General features: G+C 36.3%; 1 protein-coding gene across 8 annotated transcripts; it reads left to right on the forward strand.

Moving 5' to 3' along the window:
- Positions 1-335: 335 nt before the first annotated feature.
- On the forward strand, positions 336-7,027 carry LOC133830707 (uncharacterized). Of its 8 annotated transcripts, XR_009892174.1 has the most exons (8): positions 336-791; positions 1,036-1,329; positions 1,833-1,980; positions 2,086-2,174; positions 2,500-2,626; positions 3,136-3,442; positions 4,613-4,664; positions 6,780-7,027. XR_009892174.1 is itself a non-coding variant. In XM_062260747.1 (7 exons), exons 3-6 carry the CDS (start codon positions 1,972-1,974, stop codon positions 4,649-4,651), a joined length of 318 nt encoding a protein of 105 aa, XP_062116731.1. In that variant the 5' UTR covers positions 336-791; positions 1,036-1,329; positions 1,833-1,971; the 3' UTR covers positions 4,652-4,664; positions 6,780-7,027. The 8 variants fall into 8 exon arrangements, 3 of the variants coding, with proteins under 3 accessions (XP_062116731.1, XP_062116733.1, XP_062116732.1); XR_009892172.1 differs by having other exon boundaries at positions 3,136-4,664; XR_009892171.1 differs by having other exon boundaries at positions 4,446-7,027.
- The last annotated feature ends 4,664 nt before the right edge of the window (positions 7,028-11,691 follow it).

Consider the following 11,691-nt stretch of genomic DNA (forward strand, 5'->3'; position numbering starts at 1 on the left):
AGAGTATAATTTTAAAAATAAATTAAATTATGTAAACATATATATTTATAAAAATGATGTATTTATTAAAAAAATTTAAAATTATATTTTTTTTGTTTCTAAATTTTTTATATTATTAACTTTTATATTTATAATAATTTTTATATCAAAATTTAAATTTATTATTCTTTAACATATTTATAAAATTAACTATATTATTCTTTAACATATATATAAAATTTTTATTAGTTAAAAAATAATTTTTTTATTATTTGGAAAAATATTGTAAAAATTAATACTAAATTATGAATATTTAAAAAAAATATTTTAGACAAGCCATCTTGTTTCGCGCGAAACCAAATAAAAAACCACCAAAAAAATTTCATTTCCCTCTCTATCTTCTTCTTATTCTTCCTCTCTGTCTCACACAGAAACCATTCTGTCTCTCCCTTCACTTTCAGACCCATACTCGGAAACCCCCAACCCCAAACACAGAAACCCCAATGGAGAGACCCATACTCGGAAACCCCCAAACCCCAAACGCAGAAACCCCACCGGAGAGACCCAAACCCAAACCTCAGTTATATAAGGACTTGTTCTCTCTCCTTACGCCTCTCCTCTCCTTTGCAATCCAACTCAAACTAGGCGAACCAGATGCGAACCACGAGCTGATCTCCTAAAGCCGAGCCGAGCCCAGTAGGGGAGAGCATATATAGTAACCATACAAATGTAAACCATTTTCATCATCGCCTTTTCATTTTCTCTACATTTCTGCGAACCATTCTGCTCTCTATTGCCTCTCTGAGTTTTTGGTAATCTTCTCAACCTCTTCTATTTTTCATTTCCTCATATGATCTACTCACAACCATGTATTTTGTTTATTTTGTTATTTATTGTTTTTTTTAATAATTTCTCTTCTACCATTTCTTTAGTTTTTTTATGTATTTTTCAATCTGTTTATAGTGTACCTAAATCTGATGTATCTATATTTATATAATTATATGTGTGTGTATTTATATAAATAATTATATATTTACATGTATCGTTGATGTGTAGAACAATGGCCGTGAAAATAAAACGGATATCACTAGCTCGTGAACTCTGTACTTGGTTGAGCCTGATGTTCAAGATGGTCCTTGTTTCGATTTAGATTGCTGCTCGTGTTGGTGGAAAGAGAACGATAATAGTTATTGTCACATAGAACTGGATGCCAAGTTGAAGATCCGACTGTGCGATGCCGAAACTGGATGCCAAGCTATAGTTCCATTCATGGAATTCTTCCTGCCAGTATTCCTTAAATTGTTCCCTAACATATTACCATCAAACATCAAGGACAAGATTAAAGAGCAGGTAAACATTCTAAACAACAACTATTAGAACATACATCCCCTTGTTATATCTAGAATTTGGTGATTGTACTAAAAGAATAATCAAGATTTTGTTTTGCATAGACTATTTCCTAAGTTGTTGTTTCCAATAAAATCTTATCAGTTGATTGGTCTTCAGTGTTTGCTGCTGTTCAGTTGGTTTTTAGGCTTCAATTTATAATCAAATTTGTTATAAATTTTTAACTGATGCAAAATGGGATAGCTTTACTTTAAACTAATACCAGTACCTCTTTATATAAGTGGTTTTAGCTTATGGTCCATGAAACATTTTGACAATCATAACTTACGGTAAATGTATATTTTAAATGTTTTTTATGCTGGTTTCAAATCATCAATGAACATTACTGTAAGCATGAACCAAAGTTTAATTTTAACATTGTTGCGTCCCTTTGAAATATCCGTTTTGTTTTCCAAGTTCCATTTGTCTAGGAATGTGATAATACATTTTTAAAATTTACACTGTAGGAGGAATTGAAAAGAAAGCTAAATGCAAGAATAGAATATGCAAAATTTCTTCAAGACACAGTAAAAGAAATGGCAAAGGAAATCAAAAACCTCACGAAGTGGAGAAGTTAAGCAGACAGCAGAAGATCTTGATGAATTTATGAACAAGGTAGGATTTAACTCTTAATCTTTCTTCTCCATTCCATAAGAAAAGAAAGCTTTTATGATTTATGTTTTACCATTCTGCATTTGGCTGTGTTCTGCCATTCTACAGGTTAGAACAGGCGAGCGTGTTGCTAACAACGAGATTTTAGGCTTTGCCAAGCTATTCAGTGATGAACTTACGTTAGACAACATTAGCAGGTTGAATTTTTTTATGAGCATAAGTTATTTGGGAAGTTGTTTGCTCTTTTACAGGTGAATATTATCCTTGTCTGTGTGATGTTATGGTGATTTGATAATTTACATTTCAGGTTGTTTTATACAGACCACGTTTAGTAAATATGTGCAAATATATGGGTATTAGCCCCTTTGGAACAGATGCATATTTGTGTTATATGCTTCGAAAAAGACTATAATTTTTTCATTATCCTTTCATAGTTATATTTTTGGTTCAGATGATGAGTTTTTTAAATTGACAATATTGCTTGGCATTTCTGTAATGTATATATTCATCATAATTTGACAGGATCAAGGAGGATGATAAGATGATTCAAGTTGAGGGAGTGGAGTCCCTTTTAGAAAAAGAGCTTATTTCAGCCTGTCGAGAACGAGTCATACTTGGAACACATTCAGTAGAGGAAATGCGAGAAGAGGTTTGAGCTTAATCTAGACTTCTTTAGTTTGTTCATTGACTGAAGATAGACTGAAACATGTCTATTAAATTTATCACTTATGGTTCATGAATACTATCTTTTCATGGTGATTTCACCTCATTTGTTACTGTCAGGGATGTCAATAAGCCAAGCTTTTACTGGCTGCAACCTCTTCTAAACAGCCCATAGTTATATCATCAGCTTAAGTTTGTTTGAAGTATACTATAAAGAACAATATACATCATATCGTATTATATAATGCTGATATGGATCTATTTTAGTTTTATCTTTTTTGAAACTATAACTTCATGTAAAGTATGAAGTCATACTAAAAAGAAAAAGTATGAAGTGATTATATTTTATAATTGGTCTCTGTAACAGTGGATTTGCACTGAGATGTAATATCTGTAATACTTATCCCTCCCTTCACTAGGCTATTTTGTTTATTTTTATGACCACTTTTCTTCTTCTTCTCCTCCTTATGTATCTGTATATTTCTCTCTATGCAGTCTTTCATTGATTTGCAATTTCCAAATGGGTAATTGACTTATGTCTCTCGTGAGGGGTTAAGTACAAGTGTTTTCTTACAAGTTTGTGGAGGTCTTTTTCAAGCTCAAGGTCAATATCTAGGAGAGATGAGATTTAGTTTCTCTTGCAAGGTTTGCAAACTGATAAGATTTTTATTAGAACGTTGTATTAGAATAAATGGGGAACACGCATCACTCCAACGATACAAAAGTCTTTTACATTAGGTCTTGCACAAGCTTTGGCTTGGTAGAGATCTGGTCTCATGGTGAGGCCTACAGTTCAAGTCAGGTTAGTTTCTTCTTTATTATACTTATTTTGAGATTTGAAAAATGTAGATTATGAAAATAATCATGGATGGGCTCCAAGTTAAAGCTACTTCTTAAACTCTTTGATAGTACACAAATTGTGGCTTGGGCTAGGTTCTGATGCAGAATGGGTTTTATTTTGGGATGTTACGTGTCAGATTTAGATAGTTGATTTCCTATCTTGTGATTTTTTTTGCTCCTTAACATAAAATAAATCTTACCATAGTATCAGAACTTGGCTCTTTTGCCCTTATGTCATATGCTACCCTACTAAGTCTTGCATGTATGGGAACTCAGCTAAATGGTCCCTATGTCAATACCGTATGATTACAACTAGGCCTGCCATATGGTATTGTGTTAGAAAACCAACATGAGAACTGGGCCTACCGTATGGTATGGTGCTAGAAAACCAACATGGCAAGTAACCATCGTATTGGTCTAGCTGGGTGATTTGGTATTTTTTTTCTTCAGAACAGAAGTTGGTTTTTTAACTGTTTGAACTATGATGTACAATTGCTAACATTATGCAGTATTACGTCCTCATAAACAGTCACTTGAGTAGTTGGTGTGAAGCTTCATTTATTTAGTTTTACTATGGTAGTCAGCAGTGTGTTTTCTATTAAGCTCTAGGCTAGTTAAGTCTAGATAATAATTAAAAAAATAGACATTTTTTTCCCTATTAAGTATTCTTTTACCCAGTTTATTGCTTTCAACCTGAATGTTGTTTTTTTCATGGAATTTTAACCATTTTGAATAGTATTTAGTCTATCAAAATTCATGTTCCTATGGTAGTTTCATAAGATAAGTCATGGTTTGGGGTTGTATGTACTTTGCCAAGGACCATAAAAGTTTTCTCAAAAATTAGGAAGTCATCTTTTTGTTTTTTTAGCATTTTTTTCCTTTTTAGATTCTGTTACTATTTACTCGTCCAATTTTATTACACTTGGTGTTTATATTTTTCCTGTTCAATGATTTGTAACAATCAGTTTATGTCCAACATTGGGGGGAAGCAATCTTGGAGTGAGGGCAGAACACACACACACACATGTATATATTGAGCATTTTGGAAGCAATACATGACTTGGGGTAATAACATGATATAGAACATACATCTAACTTTTTTATTTTTTATAATGTTGATAATAATATTTAGGTTAATATTTTGATTGGTCTTAAAGCATTGGATCGGTAGCTAATTGCAAGAGGTATGTTGTATTTGATTTTTTTTTTAATTTTCAATATTTTACAATTTTGAATGATAATTGTATTACTTTAGTGGAGTTTGAATATTTTAGATATTCATTCATAGTGAAGTAGGTTCTGAGAATTTTGTGTGCTGTGGTGATAACTGAAGATTGAGAACTTGCATGTCTTAGTGAAGTAGGTTCAGAGAATTTTGTGTGCTGCGGTGATATATGGATGAAAACTTGTGTGCTGTTTGATTTGTCTGACATGTTGGTGTTGAATGTGATTGATGGCTAGGGTAGTAAATTAGGGGATATGCTGTCGGATTTGTTGATTTTAGTATATATTATGTATATATATTTTTTGTTGGATACTTTGCCTTTGATTTTGTTATGTTTATTCAGATTTAGAGTATATATGTATAATTATGTAATTAAGTTCTTTTGTGTGATACATTTTTTACATTCATTGATTTTGGTATATATATATATAAATATGTTTTTGTTGGATATTTCTTTCTGGTATGATTATGGTTAATTATATTTATGGTATTCTTTTTTTGCCAATGATGTTAAAATAATTAGTATGCTTATTATGTTGGTGATTAAAAGACTTATTGTGCTTTTATATTTTTAAAGGCATACAAAGTGTCATAAATGCTCATAATACGTTCTTTTTTCTTTTTGAAATCCTTATTGTTATACCCAAAAATTGGAGATCAATGGCATGGTAATAAAGATGACAAAATGCATCCTAGGAGGCTAAAGAGAGTGATCCTAGGAGAACCCAAGGATGAGGTCCGAGGAGAACTCAAGAAAGTGGTCTTAAGAGACTCCAAGGAGAAAGTGGTCCTAGGAGACCCTAAGGAGTATGTGGTCCTAGGAGACCCCAAGGGTGTGTCTGAGGTAAGCCTCCCAAGGTTTTCTAAGTGTTGGCTCGAAAGTGTCCAAGGTAAGTAGCTAAGGAGGAGGAGTCCCATGCAAGTCAAGAATGGAGACTTAGATTTTGACAAGAAGAGCCTACACAATGTCCGATCGAACATAGTTGGGAGATGGTAAAGGAGAGTGCCTCAGACTTGTCCAAGGTGAGATGCCAAGGAGGATGCCTCGGACCACCTTGGTCCAAGGAGAAGGCCACAAGGTCCGAAGGGACCTTGAATGGAGGGGGTATGCTCGGACTTGTCCGAGGAGAGAAACAGGAGAGAAGGATGCATCGGACCACCTTGGTCCAAGGAGAAGGCATGAGAAGGATGCCTCGGACCACCTTGGTCCAAGGAGAGCCAAGCTTGTATCACCTTGGTCCAAGGAAAGCTTGAAGGAGTAATCAACATGCATGTGAGACTACGTCAAAGTCCCCAGAGCGACTCTAGCAAGAATTGGTCTAGGCACCCGGTAATCTCTCACTCCTCACTCAAATTGAGGAATCAGTTGTATTTTAAACATTTATTGTAATATAAATATAAGATGAATAATAAAATATCCCTATCGAAAGGGGATATCAGTTGAGGATCCCAGGCCTATAAATAGAGAGCTTATGGGATAAGAGAGGGGTTTCTGTTGCTTCTTCTTTCTAGAGAGAGAAAATTGGGTCTGTGTATTCTAGAGAGAGAAAGTGCTGATATTTGAGAGAACTCTTGTATTTTCACAATCTGTACTGAAGAAATTCAGTTGGCTCAGTCCATCTGATCTTGAGTATAGATCTATAAATCACAACTCTAAGTGGATTAGGCTATTACTGACAATCGGGGCTGAACCACTATAAAATCTCTTGTGTTGTTTATCTTTCTGTTCATAAACTGTCTGTTGTCGTTTATATTCTCTTGAAGGCTTGTCGTATTTGACGTTCTCACGTCATTGGCTAAAAAGACAGTCAACACTTATGATGATTAAATTTGGGATATTCTATTATTAAATTAGGAATTTTGTTATACTGTAATTCACAACATCATTAGTCTCCCAATTGTCTCAAACTTTGTCGTCATTCTTACAAGGTCAGCTTTTGTTTATAATCTCTAAGAGGGATTAATTAACAAAATTTACATATTTATATTGTTGGTTCTCTTATTCATTCGTTAATATATTATGGTAAGATATACTATTTAATTATAATTTGAAGTATTTAATTCATTGGTGCAGGGAATATCATAGGATTGACTTTTAAGGTGGATACCTAGATTTATTGGGAAGAATATTGAGAAAAGAAACATGATTGGATATGGAGAATAGAATTATGTTGTTTTGTTGAGAATTGTTGTATTATATATTTTGAAGTTTATGGATTTATAATATTATAATGAATTTTTATTGAGAATTATTTAGTCTCATGGGGATTTGATGTATTATTTACATTTCAATTGTATGAATAAATGTTGTATGTATATGAATTTTTATTATGATAAATATAATTTTTTTTACAAGTTATCATAATAATAATTAATTATGTGTAATTTTTTTGTTTAAATTTATATCAAACTTTAATTGTTAAAAATATAATTAAAAGCTTTAAAAAATATATATTGAAAAATTATTATTTATATATATATAAATTTAATGTTATTACGACACCTATTAACTGTCGGCGTTGCTAGCAACGGCGATATTTATTAACTGTTGGCGTTGCCAGCAGCAATGACACTTATTAATTGTCGGCGTTGCCAGCAATGGCGACACGTATTAACTGTCGGCGTTGCCAGCAACGTCGACACATATTAACTGTTGGCGTAGTCAGCAACGACGACACCTATTAACTATCGGCGTAGACAGCAACGACGATACCTATTAACTGTCGGCGTAGCTACCCCTATGCCGGCATAGGCAAATACGACAGTTAGTTGACTGTCGTCATTGCTCAATAGCGACAGTTAAAAACTGTCGGGAAATCCCATTTTTGTAGTAGTGGCCCCAACCTTTAAGTGCTCATCACTCTAGGATGCAAAATCATCTTGGAGTGGTGCGCAGCTCCGCTCCCCCTTGTAGGGAGGACAGGTGATGAGGGCCCTTGTCCCAGCATCGATGTTATGGGATAGCAGGATCTTATTGACCCGTCCTTGGGTCATTATCTTTGAAACAATCCTTTCGACCTCGAAAAAGGCGTCAGGAGCGACCGCGACCTTCTTCTCCACCACGGGGCCAAACTCAGGCAGGGGGGAATCAGGGACGACCTCCTTGCCCTTTTGAGATTGCTGGGACGACGAGCTAGTTGTGCTCTTCTTAGATGCGCCTTTCTTGGGTGCCATTAGATCACCTATCGAATAAAAAAGACGGAGTTTTTAGTGGGCGACGTAGAATTTTTTATCATGAGAAATAACTAAGGCAAGATGTCCTAACTTGAGAGCTGATGCAAAATCAGCCTGGGTGATGCCACGCGCCTAGGATTTCCAATAGACCACTGATATTCAGGGATCCGTGTGTCAGACAAGTTAGGCCACTACTTGCCTTGGGAAAATGGTGTTAAAGAAAAACTGCTCAAGAAACGTGACCCTTAAGCTACCAAGTTTTATACCCTAAAATCCTCTCGTCTTCCATATCCCGAGTGGGTATTTCCTAAAATTACCCAGAAATTACCTAGATATGAACATCACAATCCTAGACATGTTTTAGGATCTACTTAATACGCCTAAAATAAGAACCTATGCTCCAAAAGCTATTCAGAAACAACCTGCTGTTTATGACTATGGAATGTAGATTTGCATGACAAAAAAAAAAGGAAATCAAAACATATGAAAAACAGGAAACTTACAATATAATTTCCAAACGAAGGTTGCAGGAAGCGTAGAAGCAGGAGTCTTGGAAGAATCCTTAAGACTGGACTTCTGAAGGGTTTTTGTGGCGAGAGTATGGGGATTTCTAGGCTTTTAATCAGAAGAAGAAGAATAGCTTTTGAAACTGGGAAGAGAGAAAATAAAGAAACTTTTTGAATGAAAGGTGATGAGTACTAAAAATTGCCAACCCTATTTTTACATAAGAGGCATGAGGAAACAAGAACCGTCCAATCAAATTATTGCGAGATACGAGGGAAATAATTCGAAAGACAAAACGGCGGCAAAAAGGTGGCCAGGACATTTGATACAGTCCTTGAAACTCGAACAGACGCCAATCACGGCGTTTCACGTGTCCGATACTCAAGTAATGGACAGGGTCCGGACGATCACAATAGGAGTTTAAAAGTCCCTACCATGTAAGTCAGAAGTGACGTCATGGAACACGAGCAGGGACTTGGGGGGCAAATGTACGCCCTGAAAATCAGCACGTACCTTGTTGAGACAGCTCGGGTACAGAGAGCTAATAATAAGCCATAATCGATGCACCACGTGTTCACCTCTCATCAACGGACATTCGGTGCCATCCCCTATACAAATAGCTCGAGCTGATGAGACGTTTAGCAACCTATCACCTGGAACCATTTTGTGTAATATGGCATCAAAAGGAACGAGCTAACATTACGTTAAGCTCGTGGTACGCCAAAGGTCTGACGTGCCTCAGGGTCTTCATAAAGTTGACCACGTAATATAAACGTGTATAAAACAAACATCACATGTCTGTTTTATTCTCGAATTCCCAGATATGCAATATAAACGTGCGTGATCAGACACGACACGCCTGATTTAGGCCATGCGGCCCATTACCTTTTTTATCTGTTGATTATACCACACTTCAATGTAAAATTTAGATATTAATCATCAATGTCACAGAGATGATGTGAAGGATCAAGAGATCACGAGATGACCCCAATACTCACCCAGAGATCATTCTCCTATAAATACCAAGATCCTTGGTAGTGCAAGGGGTTGGATTCAATCTGTAATGCAAATACTCTGTAAAAATAGAGAGAAGTTTACAGCAATAATATTGACTTGTGGACTAGGTGGATTTTAACCTCCGAACCACGTAAAAAGGAGTGATCATTTTCTTTGCAGCTAATTTCCAACATCCTTGAGTATTATTACTTTCTTAGTACGGTTTATCATTAAGCACTAATCCATCCTAGTTATTCATATAATTCATTGTTTGCGAAAAACCGTGTCAACATGCATAAATAAAGGAAATAAATGAATGTATGCAACCAGGCTGGTCATCTGTAAGTATGATGCTTGATAAAGCAATAACTTTTTGGTCGATGGCCAAGCAGGGTACACTCACTAAAAGCCGTCACATGCCTCCCATGTGTGAACCAATCCCGCCACATCATGAGGGGCTGTTTTTGGGTAAACATTTGCCCCTAGTTTATTTCACTATGACCAGCATAAAGTAAACTTAGACAACAAGCCTTTCGTATACCCTGTCAAATCTGTTAGAGCCATCCATGCCTTCTCGAAAAAGGCAACCAATCATATCATTGTAGTTTCCCAAAAATTTGTTTGACGGCTATCACGCTTTTTCATGCCTCAAAAAATAACCCCCCCATCATTACCTTAGTAACCGCGCCTCGACTAATATAAATAACTCCTCAAATTTACTTTATACTTTTTACTTTCCATTTTCTCCTCAAGAACATTGAAGAACAGAGAGTAAAAATCCCAAAAAATGCAGACGATTCCAACGATCCACAGAGTTTCTGTCCAACCATTCTACGTCTTGGGAATTTGAATCCATTTTCATCCAAGTAAGTTTCTCAAACTTCTTCGTCGTTGAGATGCCATGCACTATTTAGTTTCTGGTTTGTTTCAGATTTTGGATTCTCGAATGTTCTTGAAGAAATAATTTGGGATAGTTGGGCATGTAGGCATGAACATGATATGATAAGGGGAAAAACACTACATGAGGCTTAGGAATCGGTTTGGGAGTTAGGATCATAGATTTAGGGAGTAAAATCGAAGTAAAAATTTGATTTTTAAGCACTTAGAAAAAACTAGGTTTTTCCTGCCCTTTCACACTGTCGAAAAGTTATTCCTGACTTCTGCTTTTTAATCCGTTTTCCAAACTGTTCGCATAGAATTTAGTGTTTTTGTTGGAATGATGCTGGTCGTATAAAAGCTTAACTTTTATAAACGAGCAACGTTATTCCAACTTTTCCACTTTCTTGGTCTTTTGGTCGTAGATTCTCATCTTCCCTTCTCTGTTCGTAGATTTTCATGCACGATCTGTGGGGAGGTGAGAGGCCAATCGACGACGACTTGCTCACGCAGTTACTCGAAGATCAAGAACAGTCGTTGCTACTAATTCCTGAAATTCCTTTTTCTGATAACCCTTCAAATAGATCTTCGACCAGCCCAGCCAAGATGGGTCGCGTAAAATTCATCGCTCAAAAGAAAAAGAAAATAACTACTCCTCCTGCCAATCAGCCTGCTCCTCGGACTGAAAATCCTTCGACCAGCCCTCAACCTGAAAACACTTCCCAGCCAGAAATCCAAACAAAATCTCAACCTCGGGACGTTCTTCTACCAGAGGTCGAATGGTACGTAGTACCTCCTAGTGACATTACAACTAGGATGGTATGGAGTTATCTTAAGAAGTATGGACTTCCTGGGATAACCCTACTTAGGCCTACAATCGACCAGCGGGAAAACCTACCTGGGGGCGCCTTCAGTGCCTGGTCAAGATATCACATTGAGGCAGGGGCGACCTTGCCTCTTCATCCAATTTTCCAGGGGGTGGCCAACTATTTCGAGGTCGCTCCCTTCCAAATCACCCCAAACAGATATAAAGTGCTCTCTGCTCTCTATATCATGTACAACCACAAGAAGTGGCATGTTCCGACACCACACCAGATCATTTATTTGTTCGATCTCAAGTCTAACCCAAATCACAACAACACGGGGTTCTTCCATTTCTACCACCAGGAATCTGCTCGCACCTTCATGAGTGACATTACCCACAAGTCCAATGTGGGAAAGTACTTCCACACACCAGACCTGGTCGCCAACAATCTGACCTTCATTGAAGGAGGTAAATTATTTATTTACTGATCGTTCAATTCCCTTTAGCTTTTCTACATATTCCTTAGAACTTTGGTGTCATTTAGGTCCATGGCATTGACCGGCTCCTACTCCAGAAATGGAGATACAAGCAGCATCCCTAGCGAGCATGACCAATATAGAAAAAAGCATCA

The sequence above is a fragment of the Humulus lupulus genome, chromosome 4 (assembly GCF_963169125.1).
Source record: "Humulus lupulus chromosome 4, drHumLupu1.1, whole genome shotgun sequence".
In the NCBI taxonomy this organism is placed as follows: domain Eukaryota; kingdom Viridiplantae; phylum Streptophyta; class Magnoliopsida; order Rosales; family Cannabaceae; genus Humulus; species Humulus lupulus.

What these genes read in the sequence shown, in the direction of transcription:
- LOC133830707 (XM_062260747.1), top strand. An exon ending in AGTTGTTTGCTCTTTTACAG is followed by an intron (nt 2,229 to 2,499) that starts GTGAATATTATC and finishes ATAATTTGACAG; the next exon opens with GATCAAGGAGGATGATAAGA. An exon ending in TAGAGGAAATGCGAGAAGAG is followed by an intron (nt 2,627 to 4,612) that starts GTTTGAGCTTAA and finishes AATAATATTTAG; the next exon opens with GTTAATATTTTGATTGGTCT.